This window comes from Macaca thibetana, chromosome 20 (assembly GCF_024542745.1).
Source record: "Macaca thibetana thibetana isolate TM-01 chromosome 20, ASM2454274v1, whole genome shotgun sequence".
NCBI lineage: Eukaryota > Metazoa > Chordata > Mammalia > Primates > Cercopithecidae > Macaca > Macaca thibetana.
The window spans coordinates 34,541,293-34,565,874 of record NC_065597.1 but is presented as its reverse complement, the minus strand read 5'-3'; the positions used below and the strand labels follow the sequence as shown (position 1 = coordinate 34,565,874).

General features: G+C 48.4%; 4 protein-coding genes and 2 non-coding genes across 6 annotated transcripts in view; 3 read left to right on the top strand and 3 right to left on the bottom strand.

The window, feature by feature from the left end:
• The window catches only part of PLLP (plasmolipin), a 194,887-nt gene that overhangs the window by 28,696 nt on the left and 141,609 nt on the right, over positions 1-24,582 (bottom strand). The gene's annotated exons all lie outside the window — the stretch shown is intronic.
• COQ9 (coenzyme Q9) overlaps positions 1-24,582 on the top strand; it is a 292,337-nt gene that overhangs the window by 129,536 nt on the left and 138,219 nt on the right. The gene's annotated exons all lie outside the window — the stretch shown is intronic.
• CX3CL1 (C-X3-C motif chemokine ligand 1) overlaps positions 1-24,582 on the top strand; it is a 338,913-nt gene that overhangs the window by 246,123 nt on the left and 68,208 nt on the right. The window lies entirely within an intron of this gene.
• TRNAL-CAG (transfer RNA leucine (anticodon CAG)) lies at positions 13,662-13,744 on the top strand. Its single transcript has one exon. It is a non-coding gene; the product is annotated as a tRNA-Leu (tRNA).
• On the bottom strand, positions 14,096-14,178 carry TRNAL-CAG (transfer RNA leucine (anticodon CAG)). The gene has a single exon. It is a non-coding gene; the product is annotated as a tRNA-Leu (tRNA).
• Positions 21,138-21,649, bottom strand: LOC126943894 (60S ribosomal protein L23a-like). The gene has a single exon (XM_050773117.1). The coding sequence runs from the start codon at positions 21,635-21,637 to the stop codon at positions 21,218-21,220; it is 420 nt and encodes a 139-aa protein (XP_050629074.1). The 5' UTR covers positions 21,638-21,649; the 3' UTR covers positions 21,138-21,217.

The window sequence follows — 24,582 nt, the reverse complement described above, 5'->3', positions numbered from 1 at the left end:
ATCGTGCCACTGCACTCCAGAGCCTGGGTGACAGAGCAGGACTCCATATAAAAAAAAAAAAAAAAAAAAGAAATGTGCAATATTGGTAGTTTTTACTTTTTCCTTTTATTTATTTTGAGGTGAGGTCTCACTCTGTCACCCAGGCTGGAGGGCAGTGGCATGATTATAGCTTACTGCAGCCTCCAACCCCCAGGCTCAAGCGATCTTCTCACCTCAGCCTCCCTAGTAGCTAAGACTACTGATGCATGCCACCAAGCCCAGCCAATTTTTTTTTTTTTGAGATGGAGTCTTGCTGGAATTACAGGCTTGAGCCACCACGCCCGGCTAACTTTTTGTATCTGTAGTAGAGACTGGGTTTCAACATGTTGGCAAGGCTGGTCTTAAACTCCTGACCTGGTGATCTGCCCATCTCAGCCTCCCAAAGTGGTGGGATTACAGGCATAAGCCACCGAACCCAGTCCCAACTAAGTTGTAAAAAATTTTTTGTAGAGATGGGGTCTCACTATGTTGCCCAGACTGGTTTCACACTCCTGGCCTCAAGTGATCCACCCGCCTTGACCTTCCAAAGTGCTGGAATTACAGGTGTGAACCACCATGCCCAGCCCTAACTGTAATTTTGTACCTGTTAACCAATCTGTCTCTATCCTCCCACTACACCCCAGCCTCCTGTAACCACTATTCTACTCTACTATGAGATCGATTTATTTATTTATTTATTTATTTATTTATTTATTTATTTGAGGTGGCGTTTTGCTCTTGTTGCCCAGGCTCGAGTGCAGTGGCGTGACCTCGGCTCACTGCAACCTCTGCCTCCCAGGTTCAAGCGATTCTCTTGCCTCAGCCTTCTGAGTAGCTGGGATAACAGGCGCCCGCCAGCACACCCAGCTAATTTTTTTGTAATTTTAGTAGAGACGGGGTTTCACCATGTTCACCAGACTGGTCTCAAACTCCTGAAATCAGGTGATCCGCCCGCCTCGGCCTCCCAAAGTGCTGGGATTGATTATAGGCGTGAGCCACTGCACCTGGCCGAGATCAACTTCTTTATTTCATTCCACATATATGAGAGACTATGTGGTGTTTGTCTTTCTATGCATGGCTTATTTTACTCTCATGATGTCCTCCAGGTTCATCTGTGTTGCCACAAATGACAGGATTTCAGTCGTTGGATCCCACTGTCTGATGGGGATGAGAAGTAATAAACCAGGGAGGAATAATACTTTCAGATAGTGACAAATGCTGTGACTAAAGTAAAATGGGGGAATGTGACACAGAGTCACCCACAGGTGATTTCTGGGTTAAGGTGGTCAAGAAAGACCTGTGGGAAGAGGTGACATTTATGCAGAGACCCAAATCATGAGTAGGGGCTAGCCTTGGGAAATCTGGGGGAAGAATTTAATAAGTGCAGGAGCCCTGAGGCTGGACCAGTTTTGAGAACAGAAAAAGGTCCTTGGTGGGGCTACAGCCAACTGAGTAAGGGTGAGATCGGCAACATGGGCCAGGGCCAGATCACACAGGGCTATTTAGAGGGTTGTATTAGTGCCCTGTGGCTGCTATAAGTTGCCATGAACTTGGTGACTTAAAACAACAGAAATGTGGCCAGGCATGGTGGCTCATGCCTGTAATCCCAGCACTTTGGGAGGCTGAGGCAGGCAGATCACCTGAGGTCAGGAGTTAGAGACCAGCCTGGCCAACATGGCGAAACCCTGTTTCTACTAAAAATACAAAAAATTAGCCAGACATGGTGGTGCACGCCTGTAATCCCAGCTACTCGGGGGCAGGCTGAGGCAGGAGAATCACTTGAACCTGGGAGGCAGAGGTTGCAGTGAGCCGAGATGGAGCCATTGCACTCCAGCTTGGGCAACAAGAGTGAAACTGTCTCAAAAAAAAAAAAAAAGAAAGAAAGAAAAGAAAAGAAAAGAAAAGAAAAACCAGAAATTTACTCTCCCATAGTTCTGAGGCCAGAAGTCTGAAATCAGTTTCACTGAGCCAAAATCTTCCAAAACTTGGGAAAAGCCAAAATCAGGTGTCCCAAGGGTCATGCTCCCTTTGCAGGGTCTAGAGGAGAATCCTATCCTTGTTCTTCCAACCCTGGTGGGTGCTGCTGGCACTCCTCAACCTATGACTGCATCGACCCTGTCTCTGCCTCCTACTTCACATGGCCTCCTCCTCTTCTGTATGTATAACATCTTTGTCTGCCTCTTATAAGGACACTTATGATTGGGTTAGGGCCACCCAGATACTCCAGGATAGTCTTCCCCAAATACAGAATCTTAATTTGAGACTGGGCGTGGTGGCTCATGCCTGTAAACCTAGCACTTTGGGAAGCCAAGGCAGGAGGATGGGTTTGGCTCAGGAGTTCGAGACCAGCCTGGGCAACATAGCAAAGACCCCTGTCTCTAAAAAAAAAAAAAAAAAAATTGACAGGGTGTGGTGGTGCACACCTGTGGTCCCAGCTACTCAGGAGGCTGAGGTAGGAGGATTGCTTAAGCCCCAGGAGATTGAGGCTACAGTGAGTCATGTTTTTGCCTCTGCATGTTTTTGCGCTCTGCAAGGTGACAGAGCAAGACCCTGTTTCAAAAGGAAAAAAAAAAAGAAAAGGAATCTTAATTTAGTCACTTAATCTGTAAAGACCTTATTACTTTATAAGGTGAGATGGACTGGTTCCAAGAATTAGGATCTGTTTTGTTCATTTGTTTGTTTGAGACAGGGTCTTACTCTGTTGCCCAGGCTGGAGTGCAATGGTGCCATCTCGGCTCACTACAACTTCCGCCTCCAGGGTTCAAGCAATCCTCCTGCCTCAGCCTCCTGAGTAGCTGGGACCACAGGTCCTTGAGCCACCATGACTGGCTATTTTTTGTATTTTTTGTAAAGACTGGGTTTCAGCATGATGCGCAGCTGGTCTCGAACTTGAGCTCAGGCAATCCTCCTGCCTTGACCTCCCAAAGTGCATGAGCCACTTATATCTTTTAGTGGCTATTATACAGCCTACCACAATGATGGAGAAGGGCTAACATTTTATTTTAAGGCCTGGAGTGTTTTGTTGTTGTTGTTGTTTTTTAGATGGAGTCTCGCTCTGTCGCCCTTGCTGGAGTGCAGTGGCGCGATCTTGGCTCACTGCAAGCTCCGCCTTCTGAGTTCACGCCATTCTCCTGCCTCAGCCTCAGCCTCAGCCTCCGGAGTAGCTGGGACCACAGGCGCCCGCCACCACGCCTGGCTAATTTTTTTGTATTTTTAGTAGAGATGGGGTTTCCATGTTAGCCAGGATGGTCTCAATCTCCTGACCTCGTGATCTGCCTGCTTTGGGCTCCCAAAGTGCTGGGATTACAGGCGTGAGCCACCGTGCCCGGCCAAGGCCTGGAGTGTTTTAATCAGGTGAGAGACAAGCTCTGATGAACACTTTAAAAATATCACTGGTTGATGCTGACTTAACCCTTTACTCACTCAACAGGATGTTCAACCCCCTCCCCTCAATGCACCTGAGACCCTGCCTCTGTCCCAGCACCCTACTTGCAGTAGGTACTCTGGAAATGAGAAGTGCTTCTTGGTAGCTGCAAAATTGTTACTCAGAGACCAGCCTCTCTGCAGACCAGTCCAAGTGCAGAACAAAGCTCGGGTGAGCCCTTAATTTTATTATGACACAGAAAACAAAAAGATTATTGTTTCTGAGGCAGATTCTAAAACAGTAGGGTGTTTTTGTTTTGGTTTTGGTTTGGATTTTGTGTGTGGTGTGTGTGTGTGTGTGTGGTTTTTTTTGTTGTTGTTGTTAATCCCACTTTCATTCCTTTCAAATGGCAGCAAGCAAGACTGAATCACTCCACTGTTTTTCACTTTGACATTTTCTTCCAAACAAACTTCAGTCGACCCCTCGTCAGAAATAGTGGGAAGGAACCTGTCCCCAGACTGGAACCAGCTGCCCACCCACAGTCTCCACTGGCGCCATGGGGTCCTGGATTCTTAGGATGGGGTTGGGGTACAGACAGCCTGTCTACGGCCAGGACTGGCCTCCCCTTCCCGGGCTCTGAGTAGCCATCTCCACACAGGATACCTGCAGTACATGTCTTGCCTCAGTTTTCTTCAGTTCTACAAAAGTTCCCTATTCTGACCAAATCCCCACTGTGTACTGGGCCTGCCCAGCTGTGGTCCCAGCTACTCAGCTACTCGGCAGTAGGGGTTCAGGCACGAAGCAGATGTTTAGTGTGTGCCTTGGGAGTGCCAGGCCCTGGGTACAGAGCTGTGAGCTGTGATGAGGGCCCCCACCTTCAAGGAGTCTAGTGGGGGAGACAGACAGTCTAGATGTACAAACCCACCAAGAAATAGCAACTCACCAATAGTGATGATGCCACCACAGAAAAAGAGCAGGATGCCAGGGGAGAGAGTAATTCTGAGGATTGGGGGTTATCATTTAGATAACTGGGTCAAGGAAGGTCTAAACATTTTAGGAGAGACATGGAGGATGAAAAGAATCAGACAGGAGAACATTGCAGGCAGGGAAAACTACCTTCTGTGCAAAGGCCCTGAGTCAGGGAAGACTTTGAGATCTTTGAAGAAGGACAGAAGACTAAGAGTTGGGAAGACAGGGAGAGATGAGGTTCAAGAGGCAGCCAAGGGTCAGATCACCTGGGTCTTAAACCACTGAAGGATTTACACTATTAGATTTACAGTTGTTATTGTAGCCAGGTGTGGTGACTCACACCTGTAATCCCAGCACTTTGGAAGGCTGAGGCGGTGGGGAATTGCTTTGAGCTCAGGAGTTCGAGACCAGCCTGGCCAACATGGTGAAACCCTGTCTCTACTAATACAAAAAAATTAGCCGGGTGTTGTGGTGCACACCTGTAATCCCAGCTACTTGGGAGGCTGAGGCAGGAGAATCACTTGAACCCGGGAGGGGGAGGTTGCAGTGAGCTGAGACTGTACCATTGCACGCCAGCCTGGGCAACAAGAACGAAACTCCATCTCAAAAAAACCGAAAACAAAAAAAGACAATTGTTGTTGAGACAGGGTCTCACTCTGATGCCTAGGCTGGAGTGCAATCGTGTGATCATGTCTCACTGCAGTCTTGACCTCCTGGGCTCAAGCGATCCTCCCAGTTTAACTTCCCCAGTAGCTGGGACTATAGGCATGCACCACCACACCCAGTTAATTATTTTATTTTATTTTTATTTTTAATTTATTTTTACTATTTGTTTTTGAGAGGGAGTCTTGCTCTGTCGCCCAGGCTGGAGTGCAATGGCATGATCTCAGCTCACTGCAACCTCCGCCTCCCAGGTTCAAGCGATTCTCCTGCCTCAGCCTCTGGAGTAGTTGGGACTATAGGCGCCCACCACCATGCCTGGCTAATTTTTTGTATTTTCAGTAGACACAGGGTTTCACCGTGTTAGCCAGGATGGTCTTGATCTCCTGACCTCGAGATCCGCCCGCCTTGGAGCCCTAATTTTTTTAGTTTTTGTAGAGACGGGGTCTCGCTGTATTGCCCAGGATGGTCTCGAACTCCTGGCGTCAGGGAATCATCCTGCCTTGGCCTCCCAAAGAGCTGAGAGCACAGGCATGAGCCATCACGCCGTGCCTGATTTAGAATTTTAAGAAATTCACAGAAAGGTTCCCATGGGGGTTCATCTAACAGCTTCCAGAAGCCAACTTCAACCAGTTGCTGATTGCAGTCAACGAATATTGATTGAGTACTTTTCCAACTGGCCCTATGCTTGGTGCTGTGGGAGTGGCTCTTTTTTTTTTTTAATGCATTTTATTGTGTATATATAAGAGATACAATATGTTATATGATACATATACAGTAAAATGGTTACTGTAGTGAAACAAACTAACATATCCATCATCTCATATGGGTACCCATTTTCCTCCCTGTGGCAAGAGCAGCTATAATCTACTCATTTAGCAAAGATCCTGAATACAACACAATGTTATTAACTATAACCCTCAGCCGGGCACGATGGCTCACGCCTGTAATCCCAGCACTTTAGGAGGCCAAGGTAGGCGGATCATGAGGTCAGGAGATCGAGACCATCCTGGCTAACACGGTGAAACCCTGTCTCTACTAAAAAACTAGCCGGGCGTGGTGGCGGGTGCCTGTAATCCCAGCTACTCAGGAGGCTGAGGCAGGAGAATGGCGTAAACCCGGGAGGCGGAGCTTGCAGTGAGCCGAGATCGTGCCACTGCACTCCAGCTTGGGCGACAGAGGGAAACTCAAAAAAGAAAAAAAAAAAACAAACAAAAAAACTATAAGCCTCATACTGTGCATTAGATCTTTCCACTTCTTCATCCTACATGTTTGCCATTCTGTACCCTTTGACCTACATCTCCCCATTTCCTAGTTAGTTTTGAGGGCTTTTTTTTTGTTTTTTTTTGTTTTTTTTCTGAGACGGAGTCGCCCAGGCTCGAGGCTTGAGTGCAGTGGTGTGATCTTGGCTTACTGCAAGCTCCGCCTCCCGGATTCAAGCCTTTCTCCTGCCTGGGACTATAGGCACCTGTCACCACGCCTGGCTAATTTTTTGTATTTTTAGTAGAGACGGGTTTTCACCGTGTTAGCCAGGATCATCTCAATCTCCTGACCTCGTGATCTGCCTGCCTTGGCTTTCCAAAGTGCTGGGATTACAGGCGTGAACCACCCACCCCGCAAGATCTAGCTTTTGTGCTCAGCATCTGGGTGTTGACCTCTAAACCCTTGGAATGTCATATCTGATAGCCATTGTTTAGGGTGGAGCTGGCCACACCCGATAGTCTAACAATGTGGTTTAGCATGGGATCTGGCTGCAGCAGGTCACCAAACAGTGTGGCTTAGGGTGGAGGCTTTGGGATACAAGATATGGACCCACATAGCTGGACGTTAGGAGAAGCTGGAGTCTGAGATTTGCTGCCCGGGCAGTCAACCCAGCCTGCATGATGGGACCTCAATGAAGACTCTAGAAACCAAGACAGTGAGTTTACTAGGGTGGCAATAGTCTGTGCGTATTGTCACACATTGATGCTGGGAAAGTAACGCTGTCCCTGATTCCACAGGGAGAGGATAATGTAGGTTCCAGGTTTGGAACTTTCCTGGCCCCTCCCTATACACCATTTCCCTTGGCTGGTTTTAATTCGTATCCTTCGGCTGTCATAAACTGCAGCTGTGGTTATACAGCTTTCAGTGAGTTCTGTGAGTCCTGGCTGATTATGGAACCTAAGGATGGTTTGGGGAAACCCCTGAACTCTGTCGTTGTGTGAGCAGTGTCACTCAGCCACCTTGTTTATGCTTTTCTTTCTTTTCTTTCTTTTTTTTTTTTTTCTGAGATGGAGACTGTCCCCTAGGCTGGAGTGCAGTGGTGGGATCTCAGCTCACTGCAACCTTCGCCCCCTCTGGGGTTCAATCGTTTCTCCTGCCTTGGCTTCCTGAGTATTTGGGACTACAGGGCTGCACCACCACAACCAGCTAATTTTTGTATTTTTAGTAGAGACAGGGTCTCCCTATGTTGCCCAGATTGGTCTTGAACTCCAGGGCTCAGTGATTTGCTCGCCTCGGCCTCCTAAAGTGCTGGGATTATAGGTGTGATCCACCGAGCTTAGCCCGGTCAACTTGTTTTACTTGAAACAGGCTGGGTGTGATGGTTTGTGCCTATAATCCCAATCCCAACACTCTGGGAGGCGGAGGCCAGTGATGGTGAGGGCATCATTTGAGGCTAGAAGTTCGACACAGCCTGGGCAACAGAGTGAGACCCTGTCTCTATTTTTTAAAAAGCAAAATAAAATAATTATATATATATATATATATATATATTTGAGATGGAGTCTCTATCGCCCAGGCTGGAGTGTAGTGGCGCGGTCCCAGCTCACTGCATCCTCTGCCTCCTGGATTCAAGGGATTCTCCCACCTCAGCTTCCCAAGTAGCTGGGACTACAGGTGTGCGCCACCACGCCTGGCTAATTTTTGTATTTTTAGGAAAGACGGGGTTTCACCATGTTGGCCAGGCTGGTCTTGAACTCCTGACCTCAGGTGATCCACCCACCTTGACCTCCCAAAGTGCTGGGATTGCAGGCATGAGCCACCTTGCCCAGCCAAATAATATTTTTAAAAAGATATTGCATTTTCCAGTGGCTGGGCACGGTGGCTCACGCCTATAATTCAGCACTTTAGGAGGCTGAGGCAGGTGGATCATGACGCCACGAGATCAAGACCATCCTGGCTAACACAGTGAAACCACGTCTCTACTAAAAATACAAAAATCAGCCGGGTGTGGTGGCGGGCACCTGTAGTCCCAGCTACTTGAGAGGCTGAGGCAGGAAAATGGCATGAACCCAGGAGGCGGAGCTTGCAATGAGCCAAGATCATGCCACTGCACTCCAACCTGGGTAACAGAGCAAGACTCTGTCTCAAAAAAAAAAAAAAGAAAAAGAATCAATGTTTGGGCAGGCGTGGTGGCTCACACCTATAATACTAGCACTTTGGTAGGCCAAGGTAGGTGGATCACTTGAGGTCAGGAGTTTGAGACCAGCCTGGCCAACATGGCAAAACCCCGTTTCTACTAAAAATACAAAAATTCGCTGGGCATGGTGGCGGGTGCCTGTAATCTCAGCTACTCAGGAGGCTGAGGCAGGAGGGTCACTTGAACCTGGGAGGCAGAGGGTACAGTGAGGCGGGATTGTACCACTGCACTCCAGCCTGGGCAACAGAAGGAGACCCTGTTTCAAAAAAAAAAAAAAAAAAAAAAAAAACATTTTCCAAAGTGGCCTCACCATTTTACATTCCTATTGGCAATATGAGAGACTTCTAGCAGTAGCCTCTCATCCTTGCTAATACTTAGTATTGCCAGTTTTTTAAAAAAGCCATTCTAATAGGTGTGCAGTAGTGTCTCATTGTGGCTTTACTGTTTATTTCCATAATAACTAACAATGTTGGGCATCTTTTCATGTGGTGGTTAGCCATTCATATATCTTCTTTGCTGAAGTGTCTGTTTAAAGCTTTTGCCCATTTTAATATTGGGTTGTCTCCTTATAATTGAGATATAACTGGATGCAAGTGTTTTATCAGATATATCTGATTTTTAAAAAACTTGCAAATATTTTCTCCCAGTCTGTGGCTTGTCTTTTATTTTTTAACAGTGCTTCTGACTGGGTGGTGGCTCACACCTATAATCCCAGCACTTTGGGAGGCCCGGGTGGGCTGATCGCTTGAGCCCAGGAGTCTGAGATCAGTGTGGCCAACATGGTGAAACCCTGTCTCTACCAAAAAAATATAAAAATTAGCCAGTCATGGTGGCGTGCCTGTAATCCTAGCTACTTGGGAGGCCGAAGTGGGAGGATCACTTGAGCCCATGAGGTGGAGGTTGCAGTGAACCGAGATCGCGCCACTGCACTCCAACCTGGGTGACAAAGCCACGCTAATTTTGAAGAGCAAAATTGTTATTCTTTTTTTTTATTTTAAAGATAGGGCTTCTTTCTGTCACCCAGGCTGGAGTCCGGTGGCATGACCATAACTCACTGCAACCTCAAACTCCTGGGCTCAAATGGCCTCAGCTTCCCAAGTAACTGAGACCCCAGGTGTAAGCCACCTTGCCTGGCTATTTTTGTTTTTTTTTTTTAGAGTCGGGTGTCACTATGTTGCCCAGGCTACATTTATGTCACAACTAATGAGCCAATATTGCTACATTGTTATTAAATACTTATTCAGAGTTCTTCAGTTTTCCCCTAATGTGCTTTTTCTGTTTCCAGGATCCCAACTGGGTTACCACAGTACATTTAGTCATCCTGTGCCTGTAGACTCTGCTTGGCTGTGACAGTTTCTCAGAACTTCCTTGTTTTGGATGACCTTGATCATTTTGAGGAGTACTGGTCAGGGTTTTTTTTTTTTTTTTTTTTAATTTGTTTGTTTTGTTTTGTTTTGAGACAGAGTCTCACTCTGTCACCCAGGCTGGAGTGCAGTGGCGTGATCTCAGCTCACTGCAACCTCTGCCTCTCAGGTTCAAGTCATTCTCCTGCCTCAGCCTCCCAAGTAGCTGGGATTACAGGCACGCGCCACCATGCCCAGCTAATTTTTGTATTTTTAGTAGAGACAGGGTTTCACCATGTTGGTCAGGCTGGTCTCAAACTCCTGACCTTGTCGTGATCCACCCGCCTCAGCCTCCCAAAGTGCTGGGATTACAGATGTGAGCCACTGTACGCGGTCCTGGTCAGGGGTTTTGTAGGATGTTCCTCAATTGAGATTTGTCTGATATTATTTTCTCCTGATTAGACTTAGAGTAATGCATTTTTGGAAGGAAGGCTACAGAGGTAAAGTGCCACTCAAGGATACCTACTATCAATGGAACCTATCACTGTTGATGTTGACCTTGATCACCTGGTAAGATTGTATTTATGTATTTATTTTTTACTTTTTGAGATGGAGTCTTACTCTGTTGCCCAGGCTGGAGTTCAGTGGCACAATCTTTGTTCATTGCAACCTCTGCCTTCTGGGTTCAAGCGATTCTCCTGCCTCAGCCTCCTGAGTAGCTGGGATTACAGGCATGCGCCACCATGCCTGGCTAATTTTTGTATTTTTAGTCGAGAGGGGATTTCACCATGTTAGCCAGACTGGTCTCAAACTCCTGACCTCAAGTGATCCACCCGCCTCAGCCTCCCAAAGTGCTGGGATTACAGTTGTGAGCCACCGTGCCCAGCCCATTTCTGGTTTCTACTTAGCTTTTTTCACTTAACTCTTTGTCTTGAGATTTCTCCATGGTATGAACCCGTTTTTTTTCTTTCTTTCTTTTTTATTTGGGTAAATTAGGATTGTGTTATGTATTTCTTTCATTACACAGCAAATATGGACCAAGCCCTATTATGTGCCAGGCCCTAGCCCCAGGGCTCCGGCTAATCACCAAGCCACAGAGTGATCAGAGTTTGGTTTTGGGGGGTGTTAGGGAGAGCCATTAAACAAAGGATTACCCAGATAATGTGCTTGGATGGAGACCCAGGCAGCTGGGGGACACTGTGCCAGACAACTCGATTTATGGTAGTGAGCAGGGAAGGTTTCCAGAAAGATCTGGAGTGTGAGGGTGGCCCTCTTGGTGTTGAACGGAGAGACAAGGCCCTGGCCAGAGCTGCCTCCAGAGAAGCAGAGAGGGGCACAGGTGGGAGAAGTTCTAGTCCCTCACTTCTTGGGGCCCCTGAGATCCAGCAGCCTGCCTGCCTACCCCACCTTCTGTCTCATGAGCCAACAAATCTCCCTTTTTTGCCAAAACGAGGGCAAGCTGGGTTTCTGTCTTTTACACCCAAAGAAATCGATGAATGGCATTACAGTCCCCCTAACTCAGCGGTCCCCAGCATTTTTGGTGCCAGGAACTGGCGCTGGTTCTGTGGAAGACTATTTTTCCCGGGGAGGTAGGGGTGGGTTAGGAGGGTGGTTTTGGGATGATTCAAGCACATTACGTTCATAATGCACTTTATTTCTATTATTATAACATTATAATATATAATGAAATAATTATACAACTCACCATATTGTAGAATCAGTGGGAGGCCTGAGTTTGTTTTCCTGCAACTCAATGGTCCTTTCTGGAGGTGATGGGAGATCATCAGACGTTAGATTCTCATAAAGAGTGCACAACCTAATCCCTTGCATGCAGAGTTCACAATAGGGTTCACGCTGCTATGAGAATCTAATGCTGCCCCTGATCTGACAGGAGGCAGACCTCAGGCAATAATGCAAGCGATGGGGAGTGGCTGTAAATACAGATGCAGCTTCCTTAGCTTGCCTGTGGCTCACCTCCTGCTATGCCACTGGTTCCTAACAGGTCACGGACCAGTATAGGGGTTAGAGACCCCTGCCTCTACTCCTCCCTTCTTCCTATATGGCTCAGAGAGGTGAAGTGATCTACCCAAGGTCACACAGCAGGAATTCAAACGCAGTACTTCTCAACCTGTTCAAGGTTTAGCAGGGGCCTCTGGGATCCACCAGCCAGGTTTGTGATGGAGGGAGAGGTGAACTCAGAGCAGTTTTTGGGAGACTGAACAGCGAAGTGGTAGGGAAAGTTGGTCTCAGACCAAAGATATTACAGAAAATTACCCCTGGATGGAATCTTCCAAATCGAATTGTGCTTTAGGGCACTGTTAGAATAATGAGTCTCCTCACCATATCCTAATCCCTGGAACCTGTGGCTCTGTTACTTTAAATGCTTAAAAGAGAGTTTGCAGCTGTGGTTAAATTAAGGATTTGGGCTGGGCGTAGTGGCTCACGCCTGTAATCCCAGCACTTTGAGAAGCGGGTAGATCACTTGAGGTCACGAGTTCAAAACCAGTCTGGTCAACATGGCAAAACCCTGTCTCTACTAAAAATACAAAAATTAGCCGGGCGTGGTGGTGTGTGCCTGTAGTCCCAGCTACTCGGGAGACTGAGGCTGAGGCAGGAGAATTGCTTGAACCCAAGGAGTCGGAGGTTGCAGTGAGCCGAGTTCGTGCCACTACACTCCATCCTGGGCAACAGAGTGAGACTACGTCTCAAAATAACAACAACAATAATAATAATGGGCTTGGAGATGGGGTGATGACTGGTTTATCAGACGGGCCCAGTGTAATCACAAGGGCTGTTATAAGAGGTTAGGCAGGAAAGTCAGAGTCAGAGAAGGTGATGTGAAGACACAGCAAAGGTTGGAGTGGTGTGGACTGAGGAGCCAAAGAATGTGGGTGGTCTCCAGCAGCTGGAAGAGGAAAGGAAATGGATTCTCCCTTCTGGCCTCCAGAAGGAATGTAACCCTGTGGTCCATTTTAGACTTCTGACCTCCAGAACTGTAAGATAAATAAATGAGATGGTTTTAAGCTACCAAATTTGTAGTTACGTGTTACGGCAGCAATAGAAATTCTTGAATCTTCTTGGCAGCATTTCCACCAAGTTACCATCCATCCTCGTCTTGAATGCCTCCAGCGACGGGGATATCACTACCAATACAGTCACCCTGTTTCCTTTCCAGCAAACTCTTTCTTCTCCCAAACCCATCCTCTGTAACTATCCACCCACTGCACCCCTACCTCAGGCCCCAGTTCTTGGAGCAAAGAGGACAGGCGGACACAATCCCAACCCCTTGTGTATCCGGCTTTTGTAGACAGATAATAATTCTCTTCCCCAAGCTTAACAATCTCCAATTTTTTCCCTCGATCAGCTTGTTATAAAGGTCTAAAAGCCAACTGTTTCTGGATGAGGCCCTAGGTAATCATTTGCAGAGTGGGATCTCCCAACCCAAGGCCTCCCGTCCTGAGGAGCGGATGACAAAAACCTTACAGAGTATCCTCTTTCCAACAATAATTCTCCAAACCCCGCCCCCTACTCCTCCAGTGCCCCATTCACAACCCGAAACATCCGACCGGTGTTAGTAATAGTTCATAATAATACCACCACTTGAGGCTCAGAGCCTGGCCAGGCGGCTAGAATTTAGCAACGTTTTTTCGTTTTCATTGTGTTTAATTCTGTTGAAGGTAAGGGAAACTGATTTTCCATTTAAATTATCTGTGTATTCAGTAGAAAGCGCCAGTTTGAGAGCAGCAGTGAGTCTCGGCTGCACCGGGTGGGTTTGGTTGTGGATAACCTAAGCTGTCGGCCGGACTCAGAACTGCCCCGGACCCCGCTTCTGGGTTCTGGGTCCCGAGCGTCGTTGAAGCATGAGAAGAACTACATCAGATCCCAAAGAGTCCTCTTTTTCTGGGAAGTCAGGATGGCCGAGCGGTCTAAGGCGCTGCGTTCAGGTCGCAGTCTCCCCTGGAGGCGTGGGTTCGAATCCCACTTCTGACAAGTGTTATTTTCCCGGTATTTTAAAAGAGAAATCTCAGACGACCCCCCAACTCCAACAGGGAACGTACGTTTTACAATCCAAAGTCAAATGAAAGTCTGTCAGGAAGAAAAAGTCCGATAGGACGTGGTGGTGCGATTCTGAGCTCCCTACTTCTGAAGAGGTTGAGGCGGGAGGATCTCGCCACTGCACTTCAGTCTGGGCGACAGAGCGTGATTCTTTTTTAAAAAAGAAAATGCTCGTTAATAAGAAAAAACTCGTTTTGTGAAAGAATAAAAAGATTATGAGAAGATACACGCAAGCCATCATAACCTCATTAATCTGCGCTCTTGGTGAGAAAAGTAACGAAGCTCTGTCAGAAGTGGGATTCGAACCCACGCCTCCAGGGGAGACTGCGACCTGAACGCAGCGCCTTAGACCGCTCGGCCATCCTGACTGCTTGATGTACATTTTGCAACAAGCTTCTTCACAAGCGCCGCAATGTGCGCATGCGTAGCGGACAGCAAAGACCCAGGCCTCGTTCTCCGCCCGGCGTTGGGTAGAGCGAGATACACTCACTTGCTCCAAGGGGCGTGGAGAGATGGGACGAGGCGGGTCAGCGCGATGCACCTAGGCAACGCCAGAGGGTGCGCAAGGTCTACTAGAGAAGGCCGAGACCGAAGACTATTACTTTAATACACATGCATTCGTGCCTCCAGAATGTATTCATTCTGCATGCATACATGTACTATTCATGTCAGCTTTGATTCCTGAAATCTGCAAGCAACCTTGCATTTCCCTTGTGCATAATGCAATCAAGTCCGTATATCTGCACTGATTTGTAGACATTTCCGTGGGCTGGCGCCCAATCTAGGTAAAGCCTGGTTATTGCAAGGCCGCCTGGCACTCTTACCGCGCTCTCCTTCCGAATACTCGCCCCAGCTGCAGCTTCACATTTGTATGTGTGTTTAACTCATTTACTCAGGCTCCGGAGTAGAACGAGGCCTGCAGCGGCACAGCCAGACCCGCCCTATTCCTATGTCCACAGCGCCCAAACCGTGCCCGGCACACAGTATGTACGCAGGGAAGATCCCGTGGATTCATTCTTCCCTCACTTCCTCTTTCTTGCATCCCCTCATTTCGTGACTCATCTCTTTTCCTGGCCCTTGCAGCATCTTCCTCTCTTCCCTTCCGCCCACTCTAGGCTTACGCACGCCGCGCACAGGCTGTTTCCAGGGGCCAGAAGATCTCCGTACCGAGAGGGTGCCCTTCACCACGAGATTTCTAGGATCTCAGGGTGCTGGGTCGCTGACCTGGTGTGTAACAATTACACATTAATTAATGAATTCCCTCATTAATGACTCATGTTCCTACAATGGCAGCTGCTGCCCCTCTCTGTACACAGGCTCTAACAGAGAGGGTCCGAGACCCTCGGACATCTGTGAGCCGACTCTGGAGTCCCCAGGGGTCAGGCCCAGACGGTGTGAGCTGTGGGGTCACATTAACCTCTTAGTGCCCTCGGACTTGTCTGAGATGGTATCACAGAGCGGCCTCAGCCAGAGAACAGCAGCCCTTACCACCCTTGGATCAGATTCCCTTTAGATCCTTGGAGCTTGGGATGCAGTCCCTTGGGGGTGAGCAGAGGTCCTGGTTATTTGAAAGACGATGAAACCCTCCTCTTTCCCCGTCCCAAATGTCCTCCCCTCATTGACTGCCAGAATTCTTTCCTTTAGGTTTAGCACTAACCTCTTTTGTGTCCTCTTCTAAAATACAGATTGCCCTGGAAGCTGGAAAGAAAGTCAACAAACATTTATTAAGCACGTGCTATGTGCCACTCTTCTAGATGCTGTGAACGAAACAGAATTTCCACTCTCAAGATACATTCAGGCATGGAGCGAAAGGAGAAGGATAAGAAACAGGCGAACAGTTACGTCCAGGTGTTGTTAAATGCTGGGTAGAGGATGCATCAAGAAACTCATGAGAGACTTTAAAACAGGCAAAAAAGAGAGCTGGATGTTCTGTCTGGAGCACCCATCAAGCTGTCTGATTCCATAAGGGCTTGCACCTTTCATTACTTTTATGTCCAAATAATTCTTGTTCACAGAAATGCAGGTGAATTTTGTTAGGGTAAAATGCAATTGATCATTGTCCTGTGGATATTGACCAATTTTGCAATCTACTTATAAATTCATTTCAGCATTCCTGATTGCCAATATATGTGTGTCTTTGAATTCTCTTTTGAATTGGCTGTAACATTGAACAGGTCCTCCCATTAATTAATGACTAAAATAAAATCTTTGACATGTTCATTTTATATTTATATCAGAATTATGATTTTATATTAAAAATTATCCTTTTGGCCAGGCGAGGTGGCTCATGCCTGTAATCCCAGCATGTTGGGAGGCTGAGGTGGGCAGATCACGAGGTCAGAAGTTCAAGACCAGCCTGGCCAACATGGTGAAACCCCATCTCTACTAAAAATACAAAAATTAGCCAGACGTCGTGGCACGTGCCTGTAATCCCAGCTACTCAGGAGACTGAGGAAGGAGAATTGCTTGAACCCAATAGGCGGAGGTTGCAGTGAGCTGAGATCACACCATTGCACTCCAGCCTGGGTAACAGAGTGAGACTCCATCTCAAAAAAAAAAAAAAAAAAAAAAAACCCTTTTAACAGTGATCAAGAGTGATTGGGGCTCTCCTAGGCAGGGTGGTTAGGGAGGGCCTCTGTGAGGAGCTGACACTGAGTTCAAAAGGAGAAAGACAAGCACTATCAAAGCTGCAGGTGGCAGCATTGCAGATGAAAGACATAACCGGTGCAAAGGCTCTGAGGCAGACAGGAATATAGTCTGTTGCAGGGACAGCAAGGCCAGTGTGGCAGGGGTAAGGTTATGGGAAGGTTCAGACCATATCACACAGGGCTGGAGTGCCAGGGAAAGGAGTTTGGATTTTCTTCTGTGATGGAGTAACTGGTGTGTTTTTGTTTGTTGTTGTTGTTGTTGTTGTTTTGAGACAGGGTCCAGCCCTGTCACCCAGGTTGGAGTCCAGTGGCACAATCTTGGCTTACTGCAGCCTTAACCTCCTGGGCTCAAGCAATCCCTGCCTCAACCTCCCAAGTAGCTGGGACTACAGGTATGCACCACCACACTTGGCTAATTTTTGTACTTTTTGTAGAGACAGGATCTTGACATGTTGCCCAGGCTGGTCTCGAGCTCTCGAGCTCAAGAGATCCTTCAGCCTTGGCCTCCCAAAATGCTGAGATTATAGGTGTGAGCCACTGTGCCCTGCCTGGAGTGTTTTAAACAGGGGAGTGGCATGGTCTTGAGGGCCCTTCAAAGACTATCGCTTTGGCTGCTGTGTGGAGGATGGACGGGAGGCCAAGGGAAGAATTGGAAGTCCAGGGAGAAGGCCAGGGCAGGGAGGGTAAGAGATGATGGTGGCTGGACCAGGGAAGTGGAGATTGCAAAAGGTGGTAGAATTCAAGATTCAGGATGTGTTTCGGGGTAAAACAGACGAGCCCTGCTGGCTGGCTAGTGGGTGTGTGGGGTGTCAGGGTGGAGAGAGAGGATGCAGGGATGCAACAGGAGGTCACCAAGGCCATAGAGGAGCCAGGTTACTAGATGCTTGGTTTCCCTTGGAGGCAAGGGCTTTGAAGTAGGGGCTGCTAGCTTCCCACTTGCACCCCATTTTGCAGACCAGGGAGGTAAGGCTCAGGTGGGCTGAGTGACTTGCCCAAGGTCCTCTTTGGGGCAGAAGTCCTGCACTCTCCACCACTGGAACCCTCCCATCATTTCTTCCATCACCAACCTCTCTGAGTGCACATCATTTTAGAGAGGAGGAAACAGAGGTAAGGCCAGAGCTGGAGCCCACACCAGCCCCGCCCTGCCTGCTGCCCTCCTGGCCTGCCTGGGAGAAAGTGCTCCCTTGATGGGGCTCAGCACCAGGTACTACATAGCCCTGTCTCCTGGGTTTGCGTGGATGATCAGCGGTCCTCCCTTGACACCTTTCATGTGACAGCCTCCTGGCCTGGAGGAAGCCTTGCACCCCTAGGTCCCTGAGACCAAAATTGGGAAGGGAGGCCACTATTTCTGTTTATGTCCTGTTTCCACCTTATCAGCAGCCCAGACACGAAAGAAGAGCCCTGTGGGACAGGCCTCACCCATTCCCTGCTCTGGGCATTTGTCCAGCTTGGGAGAAAAAAGTCCCCTGAGTGGAGCCTGAAAAGCCCACAAGCAGCTGGGGAAGCCCCGAAGTGGCTCTTCCTGTGCTTTGCCCTATTTTGCACAGATGAAGTCAGATGGCCAAATGAGGACCTAGTGTTTGTCCACCCAAGGTGCCTGAAAGGGATAATTCCTAGCATTCCTGGGACTTCGGCACACATCACCAGCCCTGCCAGGGACACGTGTGGCAGGAAGCTGAGTATTAGAGAATATTTCCTTTCCATCCATTATCTCACTTAATGTTCATCACAGCACCATAAACACAGGTCATCATTTCATTACCCCCATTTTACAGGAAAGTGAGAATCAGAGAGACCACATGAATTGCCCAGAGTCACACAGCTGATAAATGGAACTTGATTTGTCTGGCTCAAAACTCCTTGAGGCCAGGTATGGTGGCTCACACCTGTGATCCTAACACTTTGGGAGGCTGGGGTGGGAGGATCGTTTGAGCCCAGGAGGTCAAGGCTGCAGTGAGCTGTGATCATGCCACCTCACTCCAGCCTGGGCAACAGAGTGAGATGCTGTCTCAAGAACAAAACAAAACAAAACAAAACCCCTTCTTGAAAACTGTGTGCCTAGCATTGTGCCGAGCACTTTCTTTATATTGTCTCCTTAAAAAAAAAAAAAAAAGGCCATGAGGGCCAGGCACAATGGCTCACACCTGTAATCCCAAGTGTGACTTTGGGAGGCCTAGGCAGGCGGATCACCTGAGGTCAGGAGTTCGAGACCAACCTGACCAACATGGTGAAACCCCTGTCTCTACTAAAAATACAAAAAATTAGCTGGGCATGGTGGCAGATGCCTGTAATCCCGGCTACTCAGAAGGCTGAGGCAGGAAAATCGCTTGAACCCAGGAGGCAGAGGTTGCAGTGAGCTGAGATTGTGCCACTGCACTGCAGCCTGGGCTTGACAGAGCGAGACTTCATCTCAAAAAAAAAAAAAAAAGAAAAAAAAAAAAAAGAAAAGCCACGAGAGCTTGCCAATTCACATGGCAGGATGGACTTTGAGATGCTGTTTTTAGTCCTGTTTTCATTATCGAGGAGATTTAAAAGAAAGGGTAGGATTTTCCCACTAAGGCAGTCCAAGTAGCATGGCCAAGCTTTTGTTGTTCAGGCTCTGGTTTCCTTGGCTGAGGGTGGAGGGCAGAAGCCACTGGATGCCAGGAGCGAATGCCTGTCAAGGTCCTGGTTTGGATATCTTGACCAGTGAGGGGAAAAGCCAGGCCAGCCCCAGGAAAATGGGGGAATCTGAAGGTGAAGTGGATGAGGCAGGTAACAGGATGGGGTGGGGAAAGTTTGGTCCCTCGGGAGCCGGAGCCAGAGACCCCAAGGTCCACCCTTGGCATGGAGGGAGACAGACGACTCAATTTCTTGGTTATGAGTAGATCACGTGGACAGTGAGCATTTCAGTGACAACCAGAATAGACCAAGGGCCAGGAGCTCACTTCCAAGTTCTCTGGACTGCTTCTCCCCATGCCCCCTAGGTCTTTGGCCATCCTAGAAGGAGAACCCCAGGAATGGACGAGACGACAGCTTACCACCCTGATAGGCAGGGAGTAAAGGGCTATTTTTTTTTTTTTTTTTTTTTTGAGACGGAGTCTCGCTCTGTGGCCCAGGCTGGAGTGCAGTGGCGCGATCTCGGCTCACTGCAAGCTCCGCCTCCCGGGTTCACGCCATTCTCCTGCCTCAGCCTCCCGAGTAGCTGGGACTACAGGCGCCCACAACCGCGCCCGGCTAATTTTTTGTATTTTTAGTAGAGACGGGGTTTCACCGTGGTCTCGATCTCCTGACCTTGTGATCCGCCCGCCTCGGCCTCCCAAAGTGCTGGGATTACAGGCGTGAGCCACCGCGCCCGGCCCAGGGCTATTTTTTTAAAAAAAATTTTTGAGATGGAGTTTCACTCTTGTTGCCCAGGCTGCAGTGCAACAGTACGACCTTGGCTCACTGCAACCTCCACCTTCCAGGTTCAGGTGATTATCCTGCCTCAGCCTCCCGAGTAGCTGGGATTACAGGCGCCCACCACTACGCCCAGATAATTTTTGGGTTTTTTTGGTATTTTTAGTAGAGACAGGGTTTCACCATGTTGGCCAGGCTGGTCTTGAACTCCTGACCTCAGGCGATCCACCTGCCTCAGCCTCCCAAAATGCTGGGATTACAGGTGTGAGCCACCACGCTCCATCGGCCAATTTTAATTCGAGCCCTCATGGCCGAGTGTGTGGACTCTGGGACCACCTGAGTTCAAATCCTGCTTCTGCCATTTGCTAGCTCTGTGACCTCAGGGTAGTTACTTAGCCTCAGTTCCCCAGTTCCCCCATCTGTAAAATGGGCTTAGTATTGGTATCTATCTTAGAGGATTGTTGAGAAGATCAAATAAGTTAATACACGCTGAGCACTTAGAATGCCTGGAACAGAGTAAAAGCTTTATGTGTTAGTGCCACAAAATAAAACAATGTGACTTTTTTTTTTTTTTTTTTTTTTTTTTTGAGACAAGCTCTTACTCTGTCACCCAGGCTGGAGTGCAGTGGTGCAAACACAACTAACTCCAGCCTCGACTTCCTGGGCTCAAATAATCCTTCCACCTCAGCCTAACGAGTACATAGCACTACAGCCACATGCCACCACTCCTAGCTAATTTTTGCAAAAAAAAAAAAAAATTTCTGTAGAGATGGGGTCTCAATATATTGCCTAGTCTGGACTTGAACTCCTGTTCTTAAGCATACCTCCCACCTCAGCCTCCCAAAGTGCTGGGATTATAGGCATGAGCCACTGAGCCCAGCCCAGTGAGATAGTTCTTGTGCCTGGTGAATACTATGGGGCCAGTTTGACCTGCCAATCTGACTTTGTGGAGAGAATCTCTAGCCTGCCCTCTCCACAACCACAGTGCAGCCTGACTGCCTCACCTGAGTCAGCCGTGACCAGCTCTGCAATCTCTTCCCCCACCTTCATCTCCCACCTCCATTTTTTCTGGTTTTCCCATACAAAACGTACTCCCTCCGCAGGGCCTTTGCACTGGCCGTTTCCTCTGTCTAGAGCCATCTTTTTCAAATGACTCTTCCTCAGCACATGGCTAAAGCAGCCCCCACCTCTCCTCCCGCTCACTTGCTATCTGGCCCCCTATATGAGATCCAAAGTCACTGTGCTCATTGGCTGGCTTATCTGTTATTTTTTTTTTAAATGTTGAAAAGATATATATATATATATATATATATTTAGAATTAGGCAGCTGGACTCAGTTTAGATGATCCCAATTTTGTTGGCAACATCCAAAGCGTCGTAATCAGGAGCCAGTCGAACATATGCCTTTTTCTCTCTGAATCAGGGTGTTGACCTTGGCCACATCAATGTCACAGAGCTTCTTCACAGCCTGTTTAATCTGGTGCTTGTTGGCTTTAACATCCACAATGAACACAAGTGTGTTGTTGTCTTCTATCTTCTTCATGGCAGACTCAGTGGTCAGCGGAAACTTGATGATAGCATAGTGGTCAAGCTTGTTTCTCCTGGGGGCGCTCTTCCGAGGATATTTGGGCTGCCTCCGGAGTCGCAGTGTCTTGGGCCGCCGGAAGGTGGGTGACGTGCGGATCTTCTTTTTTTTGTGGCTGTGGACACCTTTCAACACTGCCTTCTTGGCCTTTAAAGCCTTCGCTTTGGCTTCGGCTTTAGGAGGGGCAGGAGCTTCCTTCTTCGCTTTCGGCGCCATCTTGTGAAAAGCCTGGCTTATCTGTTGATCGTGTTTCTCCCTGACTAGGCTCTGCCCTCTGCGAAGGCAGGGACCTTGGCCATCTAGTTCACCAGGGTATTCCTGGCAGGTAGGGCATTCCTGTCACATAATAGGAGCTTGGTAAATAAATAGTACATGAGTGGGTGAACGGACAAAGGAATGCATGGTTGGATGGATGGATGGATGGATGGATGGGTGGATGGACGGACGGACGGACGGACGAACGGACAGACAACTGAGACAATTCTCTGGGCTCTTCAAGTCAACTTTTTGTGCCTCTCCAGGTGGAGCTTAAGAAGCCTGGGGCTCCCCCCGCTGGGAAGGCCATTCATGACCTTTGCCTTCCCCAGGAGTCTTCATCTCTGAGTCCTGTGCCCAGCCCTCCCCATTGGGATAACAGCCCTTTTGCCTGCCTGGGCTCGGGGACCTCCAGACCCTCTGGAAGGTCCATCTGCTCTGTCTTTTGGGGCTAAAAGGTTTCTGTGTTTTCCTTAGAGCTGCACCAGAGCAGAGCTTTCTCAGGGTGGGCTGCATCCTCAGTGTGGGGTGTGGGATGCAGTGTCTGAGGTCGAGGCCTCTGGATGGTCTCCTGATGTGCTTCCTATGGCCATATCAGTGGCGACAGGTGGAAATGCTGCTGTTCTCCTTGGTAAGCGGGGCTGCAATGAGCCTCCCATAGTCCCCATGACCATCCCGGCCCGTCCCCTCTCCAGGATTCCCCACAACCCCAAAAACTCCTGGGCACCCAGCACTAAGGGTATTATCTGCTCTCATTGGCATGTGCCCTACCAGCCATCTTTTGAACACTTCCGCCAGCCATCTTTTGAACATTTCTGCCAGACTAAGATCATGTCTTTCCTGTTCAATCTCATACTCCAGTCCTCTTGGGAGCCTCTTTTTATTCAATCCAACCCGCATTCTGAATGCACCTCACATCCCTCTCCCTCCCCACCCTGTGTGGCCCCCTTAGTCTTCGGGTGCCAAGCCTCCTGATTCTCCTTTGGGAAACCCCTCCATGGCCACTCTCGTCCCAGCAGGTAAGCTGAGGCTGACTCTCCTCTCCTGTCATGCTGGGAACGGTCAGACGACTCACGTCTGACTAGTCAGCCATTCCGCCCATCTTGCCACAACGCTGATTGGTTCAGAAATGAGTGCAGAATTCTAGTTGGTCCAGTGGGAGGCCGGCTTGGGGGAACGCTTGTAATAGAGAAGCTGGATGCGGGGTCAGGTGGCTGAGCTGGTGGTGGCTGTCTTTGCTATGCCATCCAGAACCTACTTGAGAAGGAAAGCTGGAAAATATACAATGTGAGCTCTCTGATGACATTGACATCATTGGAACACCTGCGTCTAGCTATCCCTCAATTTATCTCTTTTGGTCTTGTCAGTTTCATGAGTCACTGCCCTTTTCCACTTATGCCAGTTTAATGTGAACCTCTGTCACATGTAACCCAAAGACAAATACAGCCTGGACCTGCACCCGCCCACACAGTAGTCACTCACTGGCTCTTGAGCTTTTGAAATGTGGCCAGTCCAGACCAGGTGTAGTGGCTCACACCTGTAATCCTACCACTTTGGGAGGCCAAGGCAGGCAGATCACTTGAGGTCAGGAGTTCGAGACCAGCTTGGCCAACATGACAAAACCCCATCTCCACTAAAAATACAAAAATTAGCTGGGCACGGTGGTGTGCACCTGTAATCCCAGCTACTCAGGAGGGTGAGGCAGAAGAATCGCTTGAACCCAGAAGGAAGAGTTTTCAGTGAGCTTAGATCACACCCCTGGACTCCAGCCTGGGCGATACAGCAAGACTCTGTCTCAAAAAAAAGTAAATAAAATAAAATAAAATAAAAAAAGAAATGTGGCCAGTCTGAATTGAGAGGGATCGTAAGTGTAAAACACAAAGTAGACTTCAAAGACAGTATAAAAACAAAAATGTAAGCTATTTTATTATTAATTTTCAATGTGATTATACTTTGGCCATGTTGGGTTGAATAAAAATATATTATTAAAATTAATGTCCACTGTTTCTATTTACTTTTTCAACGCTGCTACTAGAAAAATTTAATTTCTGGCCGGATGTGGTGGCTCATGCCTGTAACCCTAGCACTTTGGGAGGCTGACGCAGGTGGATCGCTTGAGGTCAGGAGTTCAAGACCAGCCTGGCCAACACGGTGAAACCCCATCTCTACCAAAAATACAAAAAAATTAGCCGAGCGTGGTAGTGCACGCTTGTAATCCCAGCTACTCGGGAAGCAGAGACAGGAGAATCTCTTGAACCCAGGAGGTGGAGACTGCAGCGAGCCGAGGTCATACCACAAGATCAAGATTGCAGTGGTGCAATCTTGGCTCGCTGCAGCCTCAAACTCCTGGGCTCAAGAGATTCTGCTGCCTCACCTTCGTGAGTAGCTGGGGCTACAGGTGTTTGGCCACCATGTCCCGCTAATTAAAACAACAACAACAACAACTTTTTTTTTTTTTTCTTGTAGAGACAAGGTCTACGTTGCCCAGGCTGGTCTTAAACTCCTGGCCTCAAGCAATGCTCCTGCCTTGGCTTCCCAAAGTGTTGAGATTACAAGCATGAGCCACTGCTCCTGGCCCTGTGTGCATTGTGAGAGCCCAGAGCCCGTACAGTCATGTCTCCAGCCTTCCAGAGTCAGAGCCAGCCCCTAAACTGCTTGGACCCAGTGTTGCAGGCCATATCCAGGACGCAAACCCATCCAAGTGGGGCTTCCAAGGAGGGAAATGGGAACCACAACCCTGGGGAGGGGCAGGAACCGGTAGCTGCAGCCCTTTTCCACCTGTGTGGAGCCACTCAGAGTTTCGACATTTCCTCTGGAAATTCTTTTATCTTCAAAGAGCTCCCCGTTTCCCTCTGGATTTTGATATGCCTAACGCTGTTTTCTCTAGGACTGCTTGTTGCAGTCTT

What these genes read in the sequence shown, in the direction of transcription:
- LOC126943894 (XM_050773117.1), bottom strand. Translation starts at nt 21,637, where the DNA reads ATGGCGCCGAAAGCGAAGAAGGAAGCTCCTGCCCCTCCTAAAGCCGAA.